Source organism: Mytilus galloprovincialis, chromosome 3 (genome assembly GCF_965363235.1).
Source record: "Mytilus galloprovincialis chromosome 3, xbMytGall1.hap1.1, whole genome shotgun sequence".
NCBI lineage: Eukaryota > Metazoa > Mollusca > Bivalvia > Mytilida > Mytilidae > Mytilus > Mytilus galloprovincialis.
This window is the reverse complement of record NC_134840.1, coordinates 15471369-15498050: the sequence shown is the minus strand read 5'-3', so window position 1 is coordinate 15498050 and position 26682 is coordinate 15471369. Positions and strand designations below refer to the sequence as shown.

The 26682-nt window shown below is 32.8% G+C and overlaps 1 protein-coding gene across 1 annotated transcript; it reads left to right on the top strand.

The window, feature by feature from the left end:
• The first annotated feature begins 461 nt into the window (after positions 1-461).
• Positions 462-26002, top strand: LOC143067254 (transcription factor Dp-2-like). Its single transcript, XM_076240362.1, has 12 exons — positions 462-877; positions 3765-3889; positions 13056-13119; positions 16071-16129; positions 16880-17022; positions 17537-17702; positions 18203-18346; positions 19098-19166; positions 21309-21457; positions 23081-23247; positions 24541-24628; positions 25211-26002. The coding sequence occupies exons 1-12, from the start codon at positions 832-834 to the stop codon at positions 25401-25403; spliced, it is 1413 nt and encodes a 470-aa protein (XP_076096477.1). The 5' UTR covers positions 462-831; the 3' UTR covers positions 25404-26002.
• The last annotated feature ends 680 nt before the right edge of the window (positions 26003-26682 follow it).

Here is a 26682-nt window from a genome sequence, read left to right as displayed (position 1 = left end):
ACGTTTTTGAAATAATTCACGGTAAAGATGTTCAGATTTTTTCTCCAAGTATGTTATCGTCACTGACATATAGAAGTTAAGAAGTATTATGTAGATGTAGACAGAGACATGTGTATATATGTCTCTGATGTAGAATAGATGTAGAAACTTTATAAAAGTCGATATAGATCTACACATACATGTATGATAGAAACAGATGAAACATGAACTCTGGCGAGCTCAGCTAGGCTTTCGCCCCTATAAATTTGAAGAAAAAAATCCTGTTATTATATTTTTTTTATTTGCATCTACAATTCGTGAAACTGAGATTCATTGAAGTATCTTTGTATGCCGAAAACTTAATGATTCGTTAATTATGAATGGCCCAAAGTTAATAACAACTCTTTGACAGTAGGATCCAAAATATTCCCGAACTTTTTTAAACGCAAGCGCAGTGTGCATTTCACGTGGTACAGTGGACCAATCGTATCATTTCGGTCATTGTCGCCGCCAAGCTCGGATTCTCAGGAAAAGATCCGATACACAAAACATTCCTTGCATGGTCACCAGAATTAGTTTTGATAGCTTACTGGCATGTTCTTATTTTATCGCCATTCATCAAAATGTCATATTTGAAACTTTGCAGTCGTATGCATGCAGAATTCTCTAACTTTGCAGCACATTCCAAGGACCGAAAAGTTTCTGTGGACGCCATTTTGTCATTGGGAGATACAAGACCCTTGATTTATTGAAATATTATTGATTAAAGAGACTATATTTTACTTGAAGAGAGACATTATCATTATATTTGAACATTCAGGGATGGATATTTTGCATTAGATATTCGGAACAATGGCGAATTCCAATACAACACTGGCCAGTTTGTGGATGGATGATGGTAAATTTTCCCTCGAATTATCCCCCCTTGTCGCAAAACTATTCCTCGTGCTCTTTTGTTTATGGTAATACAAAGAAAGTCATTCTGTATAACTTGATAAAAATAACTTCTTCTGTTTTAATTTCTTTAAAAAATAACGGGGACAATGCTTTAATTTTGTAAATCAGCATGTATCTTGACAAACAAATCAGTCAAATGTAAATAAAAGGGTTAAAAAAAGGGTGTACATTTTGGGAATCATATTTGAATTATTTCAAATGAATTATCAAAATGTAAAACACACAAGTACATGTTTTAAACTCTCGTTGCTGATCCTTGGCAAACAAGGATAACCGGTTATCAGGTCCTGAACTAGTCAGAGATTACTCGTTGAGTCCAGCGGCTGTTTTGCCAGACAAGCTAGAGCCGTGGGACGTTAGAGCTTGTCCCATATCAGAAAGTGGATATTTGCCCGTCCAAAATAGATGCGCTGCTTCGTCGCTTCTGGTGCTGACTTATGGCCTTGGGATTATATAAATTGGGTATTAATTTTTTCATTTTTCATTTACATGTATCTCTTCATTTATGTAAGTTTTATCTACCTGCCACTCTTTATTTTCTCACATTTAGATAGTTTTCACAGTGACGATGGCCGTTAGTCGGCACCAGAAGCGACGAAGCAGCGCATCCATTTTGAACAGGCTAGTATCCACTTTTCATATGGGACGAGCTCTGAAGTTCCACAGTCCCAGCTTGTCTTGAGAAACAGCCGTTAGACGTCCGAGTAATCTCGGACTAGTCTAGTCCAAATAATTATGAAGTCTGGCAAGGCTATTTTAATTTTTTTCTGGGACGCCTTTCTACGAGGAAGGCGTCCCAGAAAAAAAATAAAAATAGCCTTGCCAGACGTCAAAAAAGAATCGATGCTTATATGTGACAAATGTACTGAAGTAATATTGGAGTAATATAATTCAGATGAATTATTTTAAGTCCATATGAAAATAAGTGTAATAGGTACTGTATGTAAAATTAAGTTCAATGTAATCATCATTAATGTATAATGACTTGTTTAAATCAAATCATTAGTCTTTAATTATAACAATTGTCAGATCAACATGAACTTAAGTAATACAATTACTTAATTATCCCTTTCACCGATTGCTGCCCAGACTGAAGCTACTCTGAGACGATGGCTTCCCTGGCTACTATTACTTAAGTGGGAGATCTTCATCATAACTTTTAATAAAAACTTGTTTGTAGTTATTTGTGGATTTATATCATTCAATAACACTATGTTCATGTTTTGATAATTTTTTCTTCATAAAATATTCAAATTTTCAGCATTATCTAGGTGAAATTCTCAAAATTCTGCTCTTTGACCCCAAATCGTAATTTTTGGAAAAATTTTACCAGGCTGTACAAATTCCTCACACTGAACGATGTCCATTCCAAGTGTTTTGTACATACACGTATATATAACGACATTTTATGTCAAAAAAGTACTGTATACTAGTTTGACTTCAATTCTTCCATTTCCTTTCAAAAATAATGTTTCCTTATTTCAAATTCTGGTAAATTCCGTAAATTTCCTCTGATTTTGACACGGTTTTCAACAAACGGAAGTGTCATGTTTACACTTTCATCCAGGTATTCATCAAAGAATGATAACTCATGTTTGCACTGTTTTGAGCGGGAATTATAAAAGAGGTATTCTGATCCCAGTAAAACGGGACTCATCGTCAGCTGTCTGAAGCGTAAATCTCGGTAAGCCGGGACTCATCGGCCAAAGTGTTAATCAAAATCGTTTATATATATACAAATGTAGATATATATATAGGAAGATGTGGTTTGAGTGCCAATAAGGCAAGGCTCCACCTTAGTAACAATTTATAAAAGTAAACCATTATAGATCATCAATACTTTGATATTATAGTTTGATCTTTTATTTGAAGTTTTAATTGGCATACATTTTTTTGTGTCAGGTAACACTTAGAAATGTACCATGATTTCTTTTCGTCACTGTCCTCTCTACAAATATAAAATATTGTATACATATACACATGTACATTGTAATTTGTATATCAAAATATAGTATATTCAAATGAATATCTCGTCTATTTATAATGAAAGTATTCATCAGAGGCCAGCTTTTTTACTGCCCACCTTTGCAGTCAAGGATATAATTCTACAGGGTTATTAGAGAAAAATAACACACATTTGTTATTGTGGACTTAAATAAATATCAAAGAACTGCAAAAAGAATCATGCATAGTACACCCAGCCTGCACCGTTAGCCACTAGTCCGATGCCTCATACTAGTAAAATTTTATTTGGACTAGCAAGTATTTGCAAAACTTTGTTTAGGCACATAAGAAGATTGGCGAAATATTGGTTTTCTTACTAGTAGTTTGAAAACTTTTTGGTACAGACTGGTGCACCTATATATATATATTATAACAAAAAATATGCCGGTTATTAATTTGGGGATGTTGGGATGGCGCCAGCCAATTGGTGTCCGTAATATTGCTTGTAATATTTTAAAATGTTGTTACTGACAACAAAATTGATGTCAAGTTCAATAATGACGATTTTGACTTTAACGGTTTTACCGTACAGGAGTTATGATTCTTGTATGATTGAAAAATGGTGTTTCCAGACGTGTCTGTGCATGTACTCATGAGTTCTAACCATTCAACAAAAGCGTTTCATATTTTATAATGTTGTTACTGTTGACAAAATGGAGGTTAAGTTTGGTATTATTGATGATTGTAACTTTTACCATTTAGGAGTTTTGGTCCTTGTGATATTGATGAATGCCAGGACACAAATAAATGTAAAAAAATCAGGTTTACTGTCATTCTGACAGCTCCTTGTTATTCAATGATCAGCTGATATATTTTTTTTGCAGCCCAATCAAGTCCGATGAAAATAATTCAGACAACACCCACACGAGGAGCCAGTGGTGGAGGGGAAATCAAAGACGATATTGTGAAATTCTACAAAGATTCTGGACTAGAACCAATGGCGAAAGAGGTGAATATTTACAATTATTTTACAACGCCTTGATTAATACATGTATGTGAAGTACATGCATCTACATGTAAGTTAGCACAGCTCCCCTTCGAATTCTCTTAGTCCTGCTCTGTGTAGTTTTGTTTTCTATTGGAATATTAATATACTTTTCAATGCAAAAAAGTCATTATAACTGCTTGGCATGTTTTTTAGCAACCCGAAAATAATATAAATTCAGCAAAAATACATGTACATTAATTAATTCCTTTAAAATTAAGTCTCCATACAAAATTAGATTTTGGATATTGGTCATAATACAAATTAAAATGTAGGTAATCATCCAGTATCAAATTTTTAAGTTCTCGGACCATATTTATTTGGTGTCAAGAAACCTACCCTTTGTCAAACTTTTAATTGCAATATTCCAAATTCAGAGCTGTTTCATCTTTAAAATTGCAAAAATGGTCGGCAAGACATTAACAATTTTTATACGACCACAAAAATCAAAAAAATTTTGTTCGTATATTGGTATCTCGATGTTGTCGCCAGCGTCGTCCGAAGACAGATTGTTTCCGGATAATAACTTTTGAAAAGAGATCAATAAAATTTTAACACAATGTTAAAAACCACAAAAAGAAGCTCAGGATTGATTTTTGGGGTTATGGTCCCAAAGGTTAAGGAATTATGGGCCAAAAGGGGCCAAAAACAGCATTTATCTAGTTTCAGGACTAAAAAGTTGTGTATTAGTATTTCAATTGTTCTGAAATTGTACCCCAATGTATAATACCATAAGTAGAAGGTTGGGATTTATTTTAAGTGGTTGTTGGCCAAATAGTCTAGAAATTAAGGGCTTAAAAGGGACAAAAAACAAGCATTTTCTAGTTTCAAGATAATAACTTGTGTGTAACTGTATGGATCTCTCTGCCACTGTACCACAAGTTTCAATATAAAACAGGAAAGGCTGTGATTCAATTTGGGGTTGATTTTCCCAAATATGTAGGAATAAGGGGCACCAAAAGGTAAAAAAAAGAAGCATTTTTCTAGTTTACAAACAATAACTTGTGTTTAAGTGTATGGATCTCTATAAATTCTTACAAAAAGGTTCACTACCACTTGAGAAAGGTTGGGATTAATTTTGGGGGTTATGGTCCCAATAGTGTAGGAATTGGGGGCCCAAATAATCATTTTTGTAGTTTTCAAACAATAACATGTTTAAGTGTATGCATCTCTTTGAAGTAAAATCACAAGTTTTCATACTATGAAGGTATGGTAAGAATTGACTTTGGGGGGTTATGGCTCATAATGTGTCGGAATGAGGGGCAAAAAAAGGGGAAAAACTAGGTTTTTCTGGTCAATGGACAATTAAGACAATTTAAAAGCAGTGTAAGGGAGGTAATTCAAAAACATTTAACATACAATTTTGGGTATGTTCGGATTTACCTCCTTTACACTACTTTTATATTATGTATAAAGAAATGTAAGGTTTTGGACTAATTACAAAAAAAGCGGGGTGGAAGTTGTTTTCATTTTTGAAAAGTTTAAAAAAAGAAATCTTTAATTGCACAATAATGCGCAATAGATTTGTAAGATCTTGACATTTGTTTTGTGTCAGAAACTCCTATCATGTCAAAAATTTGATCGCAATCCAAATTCAGAACTGTATCAAGCTTGAATGTTGTGTCCATACTTGCCTTTGACTGCTGTTCAGGATTCGACTTCTGCGGTCGTATAAAGCTGTGCCCTGTGGAGCACCTGGTTGTTACTGAAACCTTTTGCTATGTGTTTTTCATATGCAAAGGTAAAAATTTAGATGAATTATATGTACAGAATGTGTTTTTAGCCTTGTTTCACCATTGGGCCACCTACATGCATATGCATTTCTCAGAACTCAGATACTTCATATGCCCTTTCTGTAATCAGTCTATATTCTCCAAAGATGTTGTCAGCATAGAGCAGCAGACCTTTGTTCAATAACTTGATAGAAATTTGAAAACCGAAAAATTCTGAATGAAACGAAATCGTCTATTTTTACTGCAAACAGAAACACAAAATCTAAAAATTGAAAAAAATGGTGGGCGGCCTTGGATGAAAATCAAATTTATTTTTTGGACTTATGGTGAAAAACTACTATAAATAGATTATATTGAGATAAACACTTTAAAAAGCAAAAATGATCAAACATTATTGGAATTCTTGCTTTGAGATTTTAACCAATTTTTGGCATTTTTGTCTGTTATCTTAAGCTTGAAAAGTTTAAAGATAGATACATTTGTACTAAGACACCTTTAAAAAGCAAAAATGATCTCGAAGACCAGATCTACAAATAAGACATATTTTGCTAAAAATAAAGAAGGATTGTTCTTAAATGACAATTTGATTCCTTTTTTTAGCTCACCTGGCCCAAAGGGCCAAGTGAGCTTTTCTCATCACTTTGCGTCCGTCGTCCGTCGTCGTCCGGCGCTAGCTTTTACAAAAATCTTCTCCTCTGAAACTACTGGGCCAAATCAAACCAAACTTGGCCACAATCATCATTGGGGTATCTAGTTTGAAAAATGTGTGGCGTGACCCGGTCAACCAACCAAGATGGCCACCACGGCTAAAAATAGAACATAGGGGTAAAATGCAGTTTTTGGCTTATAACTCAAAAACCAAAGCATTTAGAGCAAATCTGACATCGGGTAAAAATGTTTATCAGGTCAAGATCTATCTGCCCTGAAATTTTCAGATGAATCGGTCAATCGGTTGTTGGGTTGCTGCCCCTGAATTGGTAATTTTGAGGAAATTTTGCTGTTTTTGGTTATTATCTTGAATATTATTATAGATAGAGATAAACTGTAAACAGCAATAATGTTCAGCAAAGTAAGATCTACAAATAAGTCAACATGACCAAAATGGTCAGTTGATCTGTTTAGGAGTTATTGCCCTTTATAGTCAATTTTTAACCATTTTTCGTTAATTAAAGTAATCTTTTACAAAAATCTTCTCCTCTGAAACTACTGGGCCAAATTAATCCAAACTTGGCCACAATCATCTTTGGGGTATCTAGTTTAAAAAATGTGTGGCGTGACCTGGTCAACCAACCAAGATGGCCGCCACGGCTAAAAATAGAACAAAGGGGTAAAATGCAGTTTTTGGCTTATAACTCAAAAACCAAAGCATTTTGAGGAAATCTGACTTGGATAAAAATGTTTATCAGGTCAAGATCTATCTGCCCTGAAATTTTCAGATGAATCGGTCAATCGGTTGTTGGGTTGCTGCCCCTGAATTGGTAATTTTGAGGAAATTTTGCTGTTTTTGGTTATTATCTTGAATATTATTATAGATAGAGATAAACTGTAAACAGCAATAATGTTCAGCAAAGTAAGATCTACAAATAAGTCAACATGACCAAAATGGTCAGTTGACCCGTTTAGGAGTTATTGCCCTTTATAGTCCATTTTTAACCATTTTTCGTTAATTAAAGTAATCTTTTACAAAAATCTTCTCCTCTGAAACTACTGGGCCAAATTAATCCAAACTTGGCCACAATCATCTTTGGGGTATCTAGTTTAAAAAATGTGTGGCGTGACCTGGTCAACCAACCAAGATGGCCGCCACGGCTAAAAATAGAACAAAGGGGTAAAATGCAGTTTTTGGCTTATAACTCAAAAACCAAAGCATTTTGAGGAAATCTGACATGGGATAAAAATGTTTATCAGGTCAAGATCTATCTGCCCTGAAATTTTCAGATGAATCGGTCAATCGGTTGTTAGGTTGCTGCCCCTGAATTGGTAATTTTGAGGAAATTTTGCTGTTTTTGGTTATTATCTTGAATATTATTATAGATAGTGATAAACTGTAAACAGCAATAATGTTCAGCAAAGTAAGATCTACAAATAAGTCAACATGACCAAAATGGTCAGTTGACCCCTTTAGGAGTTATTGCCCTTTATAGTCAATCTTTAACCATTTTTCATAAATCTAAGTAATCTTTTACAAAATCTCCACTGAAACTACTAGGCCACAATCATCTTTGGGGTATCTAGTTTGAAAAATGTGTCCGATGACCTGGCCATTCAACCAAGATGGCCGCCACGGCTAAAAAAAGAACATAGGGGTAAAATGCAGTTTTTGGCTTATAGCTATGAAACCAAAGCATCTAGAGCAAATCTGACAAGAAGTTAAATTGTTAATCAAGTCAATATCTATCTGCCCTGAATTTTTCAGATGAATTGGACAACTGGTTGTTGGGTTGCTGCCCTCCAATTGGTAATTTTTAAAGAAATTTTGCCGTTTTTGGTTATCTTGAATACTATTATAGATAGCGATAAACTGTAAACAGCAATAATGTTCAGCAAAGTAAGATCTACAAATAAGTCAACATGACCTAAATGGTCAATTGACCCCTTAAGGAGTTATTGCCCTTTATAGTCAATTTTTAACAATTTTCATTAATTTGGTAAATTTATGTAAATTTTTACCAAATATAGTTCTCTGTTACTAATGGGCAAAGTTCATTATAGATATAATTGTAATGTAAGAAGCAAAATCGTTCAGTAAAGTAAGAACTTCAAACACATCACCATCACCAAAATACAATTTTGTCATGAATCCATTTGTGTCCTTTGTTTAATATGCACATAGACCAAGGTGAGCGACACAGGCTCTTTAGAGCCTCTAGTTTGTTTTTTGAGCAAAAACTTAGGAAGATAGAGAGAAACTGTAATAAAAGAATTTGTAAGGGTTCCGCTGAACCAAGTGTCTCACCGACTTTTGATAGAAACTGTATTTAAAGAATTTGTAAGGCTTTCCCTAAACCCAGTGTCTCACCTACTTTTGCTATTTATCACAATAAATTATTAAAAATTTTCCTCTAGATAATCTTCTGTCCAAGTTTGATAAAAGTCCAGGATGGTTTATGAATCTTATAATTTTTTTGGCTATCACATTGTCATGTTCTTTGTCAGGGTGGTCCGATGACACATGGTTTCCGGACAATAACTTTAGTATAAGTGAATAGAAATCTATGAAATTTAAACACAAGGTTTATTACCACAAAGGGAAGGTTGGGATTGATTTTGGGGGTTGTGGTCCTAACAGTTAATGAATTAGGGACCAAAATAGCATTTTTCTAGTTTCCAGACAATATTTTATGGAATGGCATATGGATCACTCTGAAATTATACCACAAGGTGCCAAAAATAGGGGGGGGGGGGGTCAATTTCCAACAGCATGTTGTATTGCACAATCGCACAATAGCAAATAATTGAATAAAAAATCAAATCATATAACCAATTCTTCAATGTTTCAGAAACCTATTATATAATTATGTGTCAATATTTAATTTCAATCCAAATTCAGACCTGTATCAAGCCCGAATATTGTGTCCATTTTTGGGCCAACTGTCAGCTGCGCTAGGCCAAGCAATTTATTTTTAAATCTTTTAACTGCAGAATGTATGTAATGTAAACTTAACTGGAAGAAAAACTAAAAGTCCATTAATAAGGCCAAAGAAAATATATGTCTGTTTCCTGTTTCCCGACCGACCCTGACTCAAACCCCCCGACCCTAGATCTTTTTATTCAAATCCGGAAAAAAATCGTTTCCGGTCCGGAAAAATTCGTTTCCGATCCAAATTCGTATCTTACTATACCCAAACAATCAAAATGGCTGCTCCCAGCACAAATGTGCTACAATAAAGGTTTAAAAAATGTCGGAACCGGGAGGATTATTCAATTAAAGCTTCTTTAAAGGGATTAAATCATTTTGGGGTACAGGACCCTAACCAAACATGACATTTAACCGACTGCAAATCTGACAGGGAGTGCAAAAATAATTAAAAAAAAAAAAAAAAAAAAAAATCCCGACCTACAGACCCAGATTGATTTGCCTTGGCAGCAGGAAACAGACATATATTTTTTTTTGGCCTAAGTAATACTACGGAAAACAGGAAATTTCCTTAGCTTTTGATCATAAACAAGCTTGTCCAAGTTTGGTACAAATCCATAAATCCAAAACTTAGACAGAAATATATTTTTGAAATGGTGAAAACTTTGATTTTATTTATAAGAAGAAGATCTGTTTTTGACTGATTAATGGACTTAAGTTTTACAATCAACATTACACTTTTACATTGATAGCAGCAATTGCAGAAGATAAATACTAAAAAAGTTTGCTTCCTTCCCTCAAGGGCACTTACATGTACATGTATGATTAATGAAAATTAGGAACAAATTTTCAGGTTGTAAGACAACATGTAGTGAAACCCCATTATTACATGAATTTGGAGAAATGAACACCTTTCAGATTGAATGATTTATTTAAATAACATATTCCTATTATGGATGTTGTATTTCTCTCAATCTCTGTATTGGAATTTAGAAATAGACTTTACATTTTGATAGAGAAATCATTGAGGACATCTGCCTATACTACACCTGCCCTGAAGTCCTAACATGCTATTGGTTACATCAGATTTAATATAAACCCTTTTATAATCATTACAAACAAGTTAAATAGTTCACCTTGTTGTCTTTATCTTTCTTACAATTAGGAATATTTTATATTTACCAAAGATTTATACAAAAAAATACATTTTATTAAATTTAGATCTATTGCATACTAAAGTATTCACAAGATTGACAATGATTGAATAGGTAAAAAGAATACATTTTGTAGGTATTCAAATAATGTTTTAAAAAAATCAAATGCAATTCAATGAGAAACAAAAACATCAAAAGGCATTTGATGGTTTAGCAGTATTGAATGACAATGTGGAAGTTAGTTTTGACCTTGACATGCAGTAAAATTAATGTTAATTTAATAATAATATCCTCCTGTTCTTGGTTCACTCCCACTGTGTGCACACCTTGTCAGTAGAACAGTTATATTGAGGTCATTACTATACATCTGCTCATTCCTATACACAAACTCACAGAGCCACATACTGTTGTACACCACACAGATATACATGAAAATCAGAAACAAACATTTAAAATGGTAAATATTTGTTATTTAAAATTTTCCCTCAGTTTAAATGCAAGATAACTGTTTTTATTACTTTTTATGTCAATCACAATGTTTAGTGAAGCGAAAATCCTTTATTTACAAAGACTTGGACAAAGGATTAAGCAAGTAGCTATCTGATAACATTGACCTAATTATCGCTAATAAATATTGAGGTTTATAAAGAAATTGATTATACACCAATTACATAATGATTACCATAATGATTGTAATATAAGTTTGAATCATCTACATTTTTGTGGTTAATTGCATTGGGTTTAAAAAGACAATGCTTTTTATGCCCCACCTACGATAGTAGAGGGGCATTATGTTTTCTGGTCTGTGCCTTCGTTCGTCCGTTCGTTCGTCCCACTTTAGGTTAAAGTTTTTGGTCAAGGTAGTTTTTGATGAAGTTGAAGTCCAATCCACTTGAAACTTAGTACACATGTTCCCCATGATATGATCTTTCTAATTTTAATGCCAAATTATAGTTTTGACCCCAATTTCATGGTCAACTGAACATAGAAAATGAAAGGACGAAGTTCAGGTTAAAGTTTTTGGTCAAGGTAGTTTTTGATGAAGTTGAAGTCCAATCCACTTGAAACTTAGTACACATGTTCTCCATGATATGATCTTTCTAATTTTAATGCCAAATTATAGTTTTGACCCCAATTTCATGGTCAACTGAACATAGAAAATGAAAGGGCAAAGTTCAGGTTAAAGTTTTTGGTCAAGGTAGTTTTTGATGAAGTTAAAGTCACAACTACTTGAAACTTAGTACACATGTTCCCTATGATATGATCGTTCTAATTTTAATTCCAAATTAAAGTTTTGACACCAATTTCACGGTCCACTGAACATGGAAAATTATAGTGCAAGTGGGGCATCCGTGTACTATGGACACATTCTTGTTATGCCTGTTTTTGTGTTAAACTTGTAGATATAGGTTCTACCACACCATGCACACAACTTTTTTTCCTTCGGGGAAAACACTGAATGGTTTGTACAATGTAGTGGCCTAGCCAGTTGTACAGAGTTGAGAAGATAATATATTATAACTATTATAGTTGTAAGCTAACTGACCCAGACACTCAGCTTATGTCAACTCATATGGTCATTATAACATCATCTTAACCTACTGTACCATATTTAAACATACATAATGAGGGGGGTTTGATGTGTCAATTGTTGACTTTGACACAGATAAAGGTGAAGAATGAAGTGGACATATATTCAATGCAAATAGATTTGTTGACACCTAATTGAAGTCGCTGAAAGTTAAAAGAAATATTATATAAAGAATTGTTATGCAATAACTATTAACTTTACAAGAAGTATGTGTTTGTTTCCACCTACTATTGGAATTTCCTACAAATAAAAATTCATTTTTTCCATTACACCACTCCTCCCTCACATATGCATTAAATGTTAAAACAATTATATTCAGTTTAAAGCTAAAGATAAGTGACATCCTGTTCATATGGTGTGTGGATAGGGAAATAATTATACAAGGATTAATCACTAAATGTTATGTAACATCCAAAATCAGTGAGAACTCATCTTGTGTACATATGCTAGTGGACAGAAAATGTCTTAAATTTAAAGTGTATTTGGACCAAAAATGGTTATATTTGTCATAGCACAAAACTCAATTGTACAAGACTCAAAATGAAAAATCTAAACTGAAGGTTGCCCATGCAAAAAAATATAAATCAAAAAGCACATTTTCAGATCTGAAGTTGTATCAATATTTCCAATGTAGTGGTCTGAAAGTGTACAAGCTTGTTTTAGATAGAAATTTGTAAAGAAAACAAATTTGCTTTTGACAAATACTTGTGTTTAGAAAAATACTGCATATTTTATTTCATAACTTATGATGTTAAAGATATATGAACAGATAGTTGTTTTATTTTTAGATTTGCAGTATCCTGAAAATTAAAAGAAAAATTGCACAAAACCAAAAAAAAAGCTATCAGTAATAACCAGCAAATACTGGTCATTTGAAATTTTGGTAGAACATTATTATAAAAACCAGTCTCTACCCAATCAATCACTAGTTAAATGGACAGATTTAGTCACTGGAATGAAAATGATATTTGTTTAATGTCTTGCCTGCTGAAATGACAGTCAATATCAATTAATAGTCAAGACAGCCCTGCATATCTTTTCTCTGTTTTAATCATAACCACCTATGTCTTTTCAGGTTGGTTTGTTGGATGCCAATGGTGACCTGACTGGTTTTAGAGATCAACATGCAAGACAGAATAGTGAGCTTATTTAGTAGTTTATAACTTTATATAATTTTCGAAAAAATAGACATGCAATAAAGATGATAAATGATAATTAACGTTAGATTGAATAGATGTTAGGTTATACCAATAGGTCAATTATATTTGGGTATAAAAACAATTGTAAGGTGTTTATGTCTGTTTGACAGCTTTTATCTGACCTGAGTTACTGTGATCAATGTTTTTGGTTGGACTAAGACTTTCAACTTAAATCAATGACAGTAAAGCAGGCGAAACATTTCAGTGTGTGCACTCTGACTCTCGTTACAGTAATAGCAATTAGAAGTACTGCTAAAAGTTTTTATGATTTATAAAGGTAGCATGAGTAGGTCTGACAAACCAATGGATTCTTCATAAAGAAATGTAATGGAGAAGAAAAATATGTCATATTTTATAAGATATTGTATTAAACAGGTTGCTTTATTAAATATTTATGTGGTTTAAATAAATATTTTTTTGTCAACTTGAAAGAATCTCAAATACTTTGCATGGATGCTTTTAAATTAGGATGAAATGCACCATGGTCTCATTTGAATTTTGAAAGTGAAAATTAATAATTATTGACTTGGAAGTGAAAGGGAAATTGATATATACATAAAAATATAAATAATACATGGTTTTAAAAATGAATGTGGAAAAATCGTGTATGTACAAGCTGTCTAGTGTCTTGATAATTTGTTTCCTAAGGTATCACATTGAGCATGTTGAAAGGGAAATATAAAGCAAATAAAACAGGTGTCTTATTATTCTTCTGTAATAATAATCTGTTTTAATTATGTTCAACTGTGGAAATAATTCATAAAAACAGAGTTCAGTGACAGTTTACATGATATCAATTAATGTCTTAAAATCTGTTTTGTTCTGATCTCTGCTTTTGAATATAGTTTGTACCATATTCTCTATATTGCAAGACTTTAAATGCCCACCTTAAATGATGTTGGGACATTAAGTTTTAACACATGTGTCTGTTCATGGATCAAAGATTTACTTGTTGGTGACCCTTCAGGACTCAAAATTTGTATTTTAAAGAGTCAGTTTGGTAAGGGCCATATTTAACAGATTTTGGCCCATAATAGTAAGGCCATTTTTAAGAAGTATAAAATGTTCATATTGATTAAAAGGCACCTAAAGTGAATTGAACCATTTGAGTGGTGCTTTTTATGCCCCACCTAAGATAGCACTGGAGCATTATGTTTTCTAGTCTGTGGGTTCATTCTCATTCGTTTGTTCATCTGTCCCACTTCAGGTTAAAGTTTTTGATCAAGGTAGTTTTTGATGAAGTCCAATCAACTTGAAACTTAGTACTTTCCCTATGATATGATCTTTCTAATTTTAATGCCAAATTATAGTTTTGGTCCCAATTTCACGGTCCAAAGAACATAGAAAATGATAGTTTGAGTTATATGTCCATAGTAACATTCCTGTTTTAATGAGTGCCAATGAGACAAACTCTCCATTCAAGTCACAATTTGTAAAAAAGTAATCCATTATAGGTCAAAGTACAGTCTACATCACAGAGCCTTGTCTCGCACCAAAAACAGCAAGCTGTAAATTAAAAGGGGCCAAAAAATGACTAGTGTAAAACCATTCAAACAGGGGGGGGGGGGGGGGGGGGGAAACCGCCATCTATATAAAGATACCCTTCTAAACCACATCAACAAATGACAACCACTGAACAACAGGTTGCTGACTTAGGACAGGTGCAAACAAATGCAGCGGGTTTGAATGTTTTAACAGGCGCCAACCGGGAAACCTTCACCCTAACCTTAAACAGTTGTTTAACATTACAATATGAGAAAACACACTATAAAATATCAATAAAAATTGATTAACTGGATCAAAAAGAAATATTTACAATACAAGTAAACATTCCCTGAACGAATAAAGGAGTAAGTTCGGTAAGGGCCATATTTGGCCCCAATTATAAAGTTCATAGTTACAAGACAATGAATGGTTTAAATTGCCTTAAAGAGATGTGAGAAAGTTAAACAAAACTATTTTTATCAAAGTTTAATTCTAACACGTTGATTTTTACGTCCCAAAAATGTCAAGATAAAGGATTTTGGTGAAATTTGAAAAAATCAGCCTGATTTCAACCAAATTAAGGACCAGGAAACACAGAGCGCAGGCGTCGACAAACTTAATATTCAAAAAAGACATGTGAAAAGTCTTCACAAACATTATTTTAAAAGATCTTTGTTGTCGTCGTATGCGCTCTATGTTTCCTGTCCAATAATTTATGGAAATTTACCAATTTTCAGTGATTTTTTCGTGAAAATGAATAAGAGTACAACTTGTGACGTCATTATGAAACGCAGAAACGTAAAATTTTCAACAAAATGGCTTATTTCCTATCTAGTCACTGTATAAGCTATAATTTATTGTGATATTGGTCTATAAATCCGAATTTGAAATTTACGCTAAAAAAGGGGGCCATTTTAGGACCTTACCGAACATACTCCTTTGATCTTCAATGTGTGACACAATATTTTTACATACCTGGGACAAGATTGTGTTAATTAGAATAACACATACATATTACTATAAATAGAATAGTTTTATTGTTCATAGTATGAGAACAAAAGTGAAAATTTATCGTTATACTAAACACTTATCAAAGGTGGTACATATAAAAGTAAAAGAATAGTGAGATAAAATAAACAAAAACTAGCAAACATTAAATAACAAATGCATTACAAATTGTGTCAACACATTGAATAGTACAGTTTGGGTGTACTTAAAGTTACTAATAGCTGGTATAAAGTTTACAAAAACAACCAATAGCGAAAAATCATGCATCACAGACTTTAATCAATCAAAACACATCCCATGGATTTAGTGTTTTAAAGCCATGGATAGTTGAAGATTATATATATATTTATTGTGATATTGGTAAATTATTTTAAAAATATTGTCTGTTTATTTTCCAGCTGTACAGTTGATAGCTATACCTGTTAGTAGTTCACCAGCAAAGATGTCACCCTACAAGGTAAAGAAGTTCCTTTTACAAGAAATCAAAAGAAACCCTGAAAATCATTACAATAAAACTACATTCTTCTGATTTATTGATTATTATTATTTGCTTTACATCTAAAGGCAAATATTCATCACAAAAACAAGTCAATACTAAATCTAATATAAATTAGCTTAAGGTTCTGCAAGAACGGTTAAAATCTTGATTATACATAGGAAATTTTAACTGTTTCTGTAAAAAGGATATGTTGGATAAGACTTTTAGAGAGCATATAACTCTTAGTTTTTGCAATAAACATTTTCATATGGTCAGGGGTAACTTTTTTTAAAACAATTAACTGTCCAACCTTCGATGTAACAAAACATAAATTCATATGTTACTTATGAATTGAGCTTATATGGCAGTTAACATAAAAGTTTAAAGACACAGACGGTAAATGCAAGTAAAAGTTTTGTAAGAACAAGGACAGAAAACATGTTTATTGTTTCTTTTGAAGTATAGAAATATGATAAAACATCCTTTAAAAAGTCATGCACAAATATAACAAAAAGTTGTGTCGAAACCAATGTATAAAGATCTAAAAAAAAATTATTATTATATGTAATTCAAATTATTATTTTTTTAACCTTTTGTAATTTCAAAGGTTAGTGTGTATGAATGCAAGTTGTATGGAGGTACATTAATTAAACAGCAACCCTACAACAAAATGTCATCAATTTTTCATGAACATTTTTAATCATTACATTTATTTTCTGTTTTACATAGATAATTCAACAACAGCGACCCCTGATGAGTTCCCCACAGATAATAGCAGCTAGTCCTCACACTCCAGGACATATTGGAGAAGCTGCATGGATAAACAGAAAAAGGGCTGCTGAAATCACAATAGAACCAGACTTCTCTGATGGGTTTGTATAATTATTAGAAAAATTGGTACTATTAATATCAGTAGAATACCTTTGTAAATGATTATCTTTTACAGACTAGCACTTCTCCAGAATCCAGGTAAAATGACTTCTCTTTCTTAAACTTAAAATGGAGAAGAGACTTTAGTGCGAATTGCTTGCTAGTCACATCACATCACTTCAATGATTTTGCTTTTGCATCCTACAATACTTTTTTTATCTTAATTATTCCCAATGTTTAAAGGGAGTTATTCTCATCATTTGGACTTCAGGCAAAATAGCTATGATTACTTGATATTACAGAAGTTAACATTGAGTTCCCTTGTCCGTCTCCAAAAGTGGCTTCCTTTCTCTAATTAGATGCTGCCTCAACCTTTGTCACAATACTCAATGCATATTACCACATAACACAGCTTTAGTTAGAATTTGGGTGGCATCACTTTTACCATTCTCTAGTTTAATATGACATCAGATGATCAACAATGTTTCACACCTGTTCTTTGATTTGCTCATTCAGGAAAAGAGGGAAGAAGGGAGAAAAAGGTGGCAAAGGATTAAGACATTTTTCTATGAAAGTTTGTGAAAAAGTCCAAAGAAAGGGTGTAACTACATACAATGAAGTGGCTGATGAACTTGTGGCAGAATTTAGTGATCCTAGAAATCTAACATCACCCTCCGATCAGGTAAAACTTTTAACTATACAGTTTAATGTCAAGATTTTGTGTAACATTGAACATGTTGAAAACATTAGAATTGAAAAAACTTTTGGAACGGATTCTCTATTGATCCAAATAAATCATCTTTTTTGTTTGAAAATCAGAAAATATCAGTAGGATGGTACAAGATCTGCAAATAAGTCATCATGACCTAACTGGCAAAAAGGATCTGCAAAATAAGATTGCAAATTGGTCACCAAGTCAATTTTGATTTTTTTTTTGGCAGAAACTACACAAGATGAAGAGATACTGTTCATAGCAAAAAATTGTTTGGCAAATAAGTATGACTGGATTCTTCCGTGTACTCATCATAAGAGTAATTGCCCTTAAGTGATAATTTGTTATAACATTAAATATGAACACAATAGTGGATTTCATAGGACTGAAATTTTAACAACAAAAGATCAACACAAAATCTAGAAAAAAGTTAATATGAATGAAATCTTTAATTGTCTCTTCTTTTACAGGCGTATGATCAGAAGAATATTCGGCGTAGAGTTTACGATGCATTAAATGTGTTAATGGCAATGAATATAATATCCAAAGAGAAAAAAGAAATACGATGGATAGGATTACCTACAAATTCTGCCCAAGAGTGCCAAAATTTAGAGGTAAAAAATATTTTTTTATTTGTTAAATCAGTGGTTTGATTGTAGCATTCAATTTACAAAAAGGCGTTCATTATCACTGGACTAGTATATATTTGTTTAGGGGCTAGCTGAAGGACGCCTCCGGGTGTGGGAATTTCTCGCTACATTGAAGACCTGTTGGTGACCTTCTGCTGTTGTTTTTTATTTGTCAGGTTGTTGTCTCTTTGACACATTCCCCATTTCCATTCTCAATTTTATAATTTACAGTATAGTTTACTTTTATAGAAATTTGATTGAATATTAAAATATTAATCTTCTATGAATGAAATTGAGATAAATTATAAAATTAAATGGTTGAAGAAGAATAGTCCCAAAATTGGTTTCTGTTCTTTAACTTTAGAGCTAAACAAAAATGTTCAGAAACTTATATACAATGCTTATTAGCACAAAACAAATATCTAGTTTGAATTTTGATGGGGATTACTGTTCTGGAGTTGTGCCCTTTTACAAAAGGAAAAATTGCAGAATTTTTCAATTCTATTCCCACTTCAGTTTGACTCAACCAAAAGTAATGAAACTTGTACACTATGCTCATTACAATAAAACTCAGATCAAGTTGGAATTTGGCTGACATTACGTTTAAAGGTCTTGAAAAATAACCTTTTATAAAGTTATATGCCAGTGAGTGCATCATCTGTGTCCCATGGATCTTTTTTTCATTTATTTACCTGATTTATTTAACAGTTTGATAAATTTTGATATTTATTTACAGTCAGAAAAACAAAAGAAAATAGAACGAATCAAACATAAAACTCAGCAATTACAAGAACTTATACTACAGGTAAGGTGTTTCCTCTACATAAAACTCAGCAATTACAAGAACTTATACTACAGGTAAGGTGTTTCCTCTACATAAAACTCAGCAATTACAAGAACTTATACTACAGGTAAGGTGTTTCCTCTACATAAAACTCAGCAATTACAAGAACTTATACTACAGGTAAGGGGTTTCCTCTACATAAAACTCAGCAATTACAAGAACTTATACTACAGGTAAGGTGTTTCCTCTACATAAAACTCAGCAATTACAAGAACTTATACTACAGGTAAGGGGTTTCCTCTACATAAAACTCAGCAATTACAAGAACTTATACTACAGGTAAGGGGTTTCCTCTACATAAAACTCAGCAATTACAAGAACTTATACTACAGGTAAGGGGTTTCCTCTACATAAAACTCAGCAATTACAAGAACTTATACTACAGGTAAGGGGTTTCCTCTACATAAAACTCAGCAATTACAAGAACTTATACTACAGGTAAGGGGTTTCCTCTACATAAAACTCAGCAATTACAAGAACTTATACTACAGGTAAGGGGTTTCCTCTACATAAAACTCAGCAATTACAAGAACTTATACTACAGGTAAGGGGTTTCCTCTACATAAAACTCAGCAATTACAAGAACTTATACTACAGGTAAGGTGTTTCCTCTACATAAAACTCAGCAATTACAAGAACTTATACTACAGGTAAGGGGTTTCCTCTACATAAAACTCAGCAATTACAAGAACTTATACTACAGGTAAGGGGTTTCCTCTACATAAAACTCAGCAATTACAAGAACTTATACTACAGGTAAGGGGTTTCCTCTACATAAAACTCAGCAATTACAAGAACTTATACTACAGGTAAGGGGTTTCCTCTACATAAAACTCAGCAATTACAAGAACTTATACTACAGGTAAGGTGTTTCCTCTACATAAAACTCAGCAATTACAAGAACTTATACTACAGGTAAGGGGTTTCCTCTACATAAAACTCAGCAATTACAAGAACTTATACTACAGGTAAGGGGTTTCCTCTACATAAAACTCAGCAATTACAAGAACTTATACTACAGGTAAGGGGTTTCCTCTACATAAAACTCAGCAATTACAAGAACTTATACTACAGGTAAGGTGTTTCCTCTACATAAAACTCAGCAATTACAAGAACTTATACTACAGGTAAGGTGTTTCCTCTACATAAAACTCAGCAATTACAAGAACTTATACTACAGGTAAGGGGTTTCCTCTACATAAAACTCAGCAATTACAAGAACTTATACTACAGGTAAGGTGTTTCCTCTACATAAAACTCAGCAATTACAAGAACTTATACTACAGGTAAGGGGTTTCCTCTACATAAAACTCAGCAATTACAAGAACTTATACTACAGGTAAGGTGTTTCCTCTACATAAAACTCAGCAATTACAAGAACTTATACTACAGGTAAGGTGTTTCCTCTACATAAAACTCAGCAATTACAAGAACTTATACTACAGGTAAGGTGTTTCCTCTACATAAAACTCAGCAATTACAAGAACTTATACTACAGGTAAGGGGTTTCCTCTACATAAAACTCAGCAATTACAAGAACTTATACTACAGGTAAGGTGTTTCCTCTACATAAAACTCAGCAATTACAAGAACTTATACTACAGGTAAGGTGTTTCCTCTACATAAAACTCAGCAATTACAAGAACTTATACTACAGGTAAGGTGTTTCCTCTACATAAAACTCAGCAATTACAAGAACTTATACTACAGGTAAGGTGTTTCCTCTACATAAAACTCAGCAATTACAAGAACTTATACTACAGGTAAGGTGTTTCCTCTACATAAAACTCAGCAATTACAAGAACTTATACTACAGGTAAGGTGTTTCCTCTGAAAGTTGTAGAAACTCAACTTCAAATCTTATTGAAGGTATCAATTCTATTAGTTTTTGTTTTTATATAACAAGAAAATATTCAAGTTGATATCTTCATTTTAAAGTTGTGGAAACATTTTTAAAGGGTACTGTATAACTCTATGATGATCATTAATATCACTTTAGAAAATTGGAACAAAATAATCTTGGATTCGTACCTCAATGTTAAAAAAAATGTAAAGATGTGATTGCATTTATTTGCTATTGATGTTTTGACCATGTTATTTTAGCAAATAGCTTTTAAGAATTTGGTGCAGAGGAACAGAGAGATGGAACAAAGTCAGGGACCTCCAGCAGCAAACTCAGCTATACAACTGCCTTTTATTATTGTTAATACCAGCAAGAAAACAGTTATTGATTGTTCTATATCTAATGACAAGTAAGTCAGATCATTTACTCGTAAATACAGGTTCTTCATAGTAAGTAGTGATTAAATGGTCTATATACATACCAGTACCATGAGTTATATATTGCCCAAGTATGGCTATCTATAAATCATGGGTTATATTAGTTGATTTAACCACTGTATAGAATCATTTTTACTTCACATGCTGTTTCTCATGTCTTCACACATTAAATGTTCATATCAGTTCACCTATATCATCTTGCTCCGTAGCTCCATCATTACTGTAAGACGAGAGCAGAACTTATTAGCAATGTCACAATGTGTGAGACGTTTTTTTTTATGTGAAAAATTACTAGAAATAGCATAATCAGCATAGAGTGGGGTGCACATATTCGCCAGGGACACAATTTCACCGTTTTATGATTTTGAGGTGTAAAAACTTCAAAGGATGGAAGAAATATGCCAGTAAATTGTATTTTTTAATTTGAGACAAAATTTTAGCAATAACCGCAAAGGACTGAAAAATGGACAACAATTTTCGGCCAATTTCCTGAATGAAAAACACAATTCCAAAGAAGTATTTCTTAGTAATTCTTTTACTGATTGCCCAAATTTCACAGTTCTTTACAACTTTGAAATGTCTGCTTTTCATTTATAATGAAATTGATTTGATAAACATTGTTTAAAGCTGCAGTTATTTGGTTTTAAAACGCCGAATATGTGTCCCCCTTTGACATAAAATAAGGAAATTTCAAACACCCTTTAATCTAACTTTTCAGATGATTTTTTTCAAACAAACATGTTTTCAAGCTTAGAAATATTTTGCATTTGAAGTTATATTCATATCAGTATACTTCAAAAACATAATGACTTGAACCTAAACTGCAGAAAACATGGAAAGATATGGCGAAAATGAGCACCCCACTCTACCAGTATATAGATATAGAAATATTTGGTATGAGTGCCAATGATTCAACTCTCCATTCAAGTCATAATTTGTAAAAGTAAACCATTATAGGTCAAAGTACAGTCTTCAAAAAGAAAGGTAACACACGGCCAGCGAAAGCTCTTTTTTTGAGAGCCCAGTTGGTCGTGTGGTCTAGCGGGACGGCTGCAGTGCAGGCGATTTGGTGTCACGATATCACAGTAGCATGGGTTCGAATCCCGGCGAGGGAAGAACCAAAAATTTGCGAAAGCAACTAACATTGTTGGGTTGATGTTTAGACGAGTTGTATATACAACTCTAAACATCAACCCAACAATGTTAGATCTGTAAATTTGCTTTCGCAAATTTTTGGTTCTTCCCTCGCCGGGATTCGAACCCATGCTACTGTGATATCGTGACACCAAATCGCCTGCACTGCAGCCGTCCCGCTAGACCACACGACCACCTGGTTATATTTATGACTGTAAAGCTTTATACACATTTATGTCTTGCAAGATATTTTGTTTCTGATGGACAGAACAACACTTTTCATATTAAATATCTGATAAGCCTGTAAGTCTGTTCCTCAGTATAAACCATCATTAAATTTATTAATATTTCTCCATCTATATATCATATAGATAGACATGATAGATAATATATTTTAAGATTAAGAAGGTGAATATTTATTAGTGTATAAATTTGTATGTTTTATTCCATTTTCTTTTCAGATATGAATATTTATTTAATTTTGACAATACTTTTGAGATACATGATGACATAGAAGTTTTAAAAAGAATGGGTATGGCTTTAGGATTAGAGAAAGGCCAGTGTTCACAACAAGATTTAACTAAAGCTATCAAAATGATTCCAAAGTCTTTATCACCATATGTGTTGGGTAAGTCAGTTGCTGGATCGATAAAAAAATCAGTAGTTAAATCTGAAGTCACCATCATTATTCAATAAAATTGTGGTTGTATATGTATTCAGTCTCTTCCACGTCCTTTACTGATTTGATGTCTATAAGGAGAATTTATACCCAAGAGATGAAAGAGCTACTATATAAGAATCAAAAAACTAAAACTGAAATTTCTTAAAAATGCATGTCCATTAAGACCCAGTACCCCCCCAAAAATGCAACATTGTGATATTTAATTTTCCATAAAATGGTATTTTTATGGGCCCACAACGAAGTTGTCAGTGCCATATAGTTTTACCCTTGTCTGTAATTGCGTCATTCTGCAACAAACCATTATACAGAGTTTTTTTCTAAACCCCTTCAGATATTGGGCTGATTTTTGGTATGTGAGTTAACCATGATGAGTTACAGATCAAGTTAAAGTTTTGTTTCCGCTTCGCTAAATTTTGCCGAAATAACAGGCTTTGATAAATTGTTGAAAATCACAGTTATAGACTTTTTTCTAAACGCTTTCAGATATTGGGCTGAATTTTTGGTATATGAGATACTCATGATGAGTTACAGATCAAGTTTAAGTTTCGATCCGCTCAGTTAATTTTTGCTGTAATTTTGGGCTTCGGACAACATGTTGGACTTTGATAAATTTTTTAAAATCCCAGTTATAGGGACCTTTTTTCTAAATGCTTTCAGATATTGAGCTGATTTTGGTATGTGAGCTAACCATGATGAGTTACATATCAAGTTTAAACTTTGAAAATTGTTGAAAATCACAGTTATATGGACTTTTTTCTATACAACTCCAGATTTTGAGCTGATTTTTGATATGTGAGACTTCCATCATGTTTGTGTCCACATGTGGTATTGAAATTGCAGATTTTTCAACTTTTTAGACGGGGCCATTCGTTTCGCTTTGACACATCTAGTTACAAATACAATTATTTTCATCCAATTTATATTGGAATGTTTTACAAGCACCTTACTTTCATTCTTTATTCAAAGACTACCATGGTGTTTGAATTATGAATAGACATTTTGAAATGATGATTGAAATGGCAATTTGCTATAAAATCTTAAAAATGTAATCTAGTGCTGAATAGGGTGTCCACTCCTTATGATGGGCTTTATATTGCAGGGAATCTAAATTATATATTTTTAATGTCAGAGGGAAGGACTTTCCAAAGAAGAGCTTATGTTTGACTGATAAATATGACATAAACCTGATGTTTATATTTGATAATAATAATCATAGAACTATTTTATTCATATTTACAGATTTAGCCAATAGTGGAATGGCCAATGCAGGTCAAAGTGGCATTCGACCAATGTCTACTGGAATGTCACCGGTACCACAAAGTTCTAGGTAATAGAATAATTATAAGATTAGTGTAGTGCAGTGTTAAAAGTATATGCTAATGTTTCAATTGTTGATGCAGATAAACACCTTTATGTGGGAGGTTGTCGTTGGATCTCTGGCTGAGTAAAACCAAATTATGTGTAGGTTCTCCAATAAGCAGACAGCATTTAAGAGTAAGAGCAAAGACTGATCTGCTCAGACTCGGAGAATGTGAAGTGTCTTCCTGGAAACTTGTGAACTAGCACTATAAAAACCAGCTTGGGTACAAAGCAAGATTTATATTTGTGTAAAATTAACACATTTCCTTGCAATAGTTGCCACTGGATGTTACACTACTCCAGAATACAAGTATCAAAATCCTCAAATACACACTGAAAAGCTTTCCACTTTATGAAACTAAAAAATAGTCTCTAATTTTCCATCATCTGAATATGAGGAGAAAGAACATAAATTTTACCAAGTTGTGAAATGAGTTTTTTGTATAGAAAATTCAATTTGTTGGAAACAAGAATATTTTCGTATGTTATTTAAAGATTGAACAATAGGTAATCGAAATTTTTAATTATGTTATTATCTTTCATCATTTAGATCAAAACCAGTTGCTTTAACTCATAGTTCAGACACATCCGATATGGAGGTGGCAATGGCATGTCAAGGGATATCACAAGATTCTTCCAGTCTAGGATCTCATGTTCCATCGAGAGCAGCAACAGAAACACCATCAGAATTCTCAGAAGAGGAGGAAGATGATGACAGATCCAGTCCACTAGACATGAGCTAAAGCTAGACTAGTTCTCACTTGAATCAGGGATACAGATAGGACTGTTTAGTCAAATGTGATTGTCAGGCCCAAATTGTTGTTATGATCTGATTATGTAATGATTTTTAACAGTATTGGTCACATGTGAACTGTCACAAGTTAAATTTTTACTTTTTTTGTTATGGTCCAATAAGAAGAAGGAAGATGGTGATTTTCAAATTTGTTTTTGACAACAATGTTCTTGAAAGGAAAACATACGTTTATCATTGAAAGAAATCCTTTATATAAGATTGTGACTAGTTAAATGATGTATTGTTGTGGAATTTTTCAAAAGGTATAATATTTGGTTCATTACGCAATTAAGTTAAAATTGTGAAAGTATGCAGACAAATTTGATTTTTACTGAAAATCATAAATTGGGTCAAGAACAAATCATCAGAATCGGGTTTGGCACTGAAAATAGTGATATTTAAACTTGTTGAAATACCTCACCTTACATTACTAGCACTTGTAAAGGATAACTGGTTTATTTAGAGATCAGTATGATTGTGTGTTTTATATCAGTGAAAGTGTTGTATCACCATAGGTTTACTGGGTTTATTTACCATGACCAGTAAGTACAGTATCAGGTCAGATTGACAAGTTTTATTATGGTGTTACAGAGTGACCATAGCGTATTGAGTGTGGTATAATCCATAGGATGAAGGCATACTTTATTTGATCATGTGTTTTATATGAGCAGTCAGTTGGATATAGTTGTCAGTGTTTTTGTATTTATTTCCACAACAACCAGCTTCAGCATTAAATTAGATACACGAAACTTTCGACCTATGTATAAAGATAAATTACTCTTGATATTTCTCCATCGTTGATGGTTGTGCCCATGTTTCACATGTTGGCAAACTGACATCTTTGTGGTTTCATGATATATTATTGTTTTTGGTTGATAGACATGTCTTTTCTCTAAATTTTAAAATACGAAAGTTGGTTAGAATAGATGAAAAGAATTAATATTCTTAGATTTATAAACTGAACATTTGGAAGGAAATGCACACCTGGCAACTCTATTGAAATGATTGCTGGGTGAACTATTATTGTGTGGTGTATTATGTGAACACATTGTGATAATTTTATGTTATTTATGCAGAATGCACTATGTCCAATAACTCAGGACACATGAAGAAAATATGTTCACAGTATAGAAATATTTGTTATTTCTAGTGATTTGTTACATTTTAGTAATAGTTGACGGAAAATGAGGAAGATATGTGTACAGTTGAATTTCTGTTATTTTTGTATC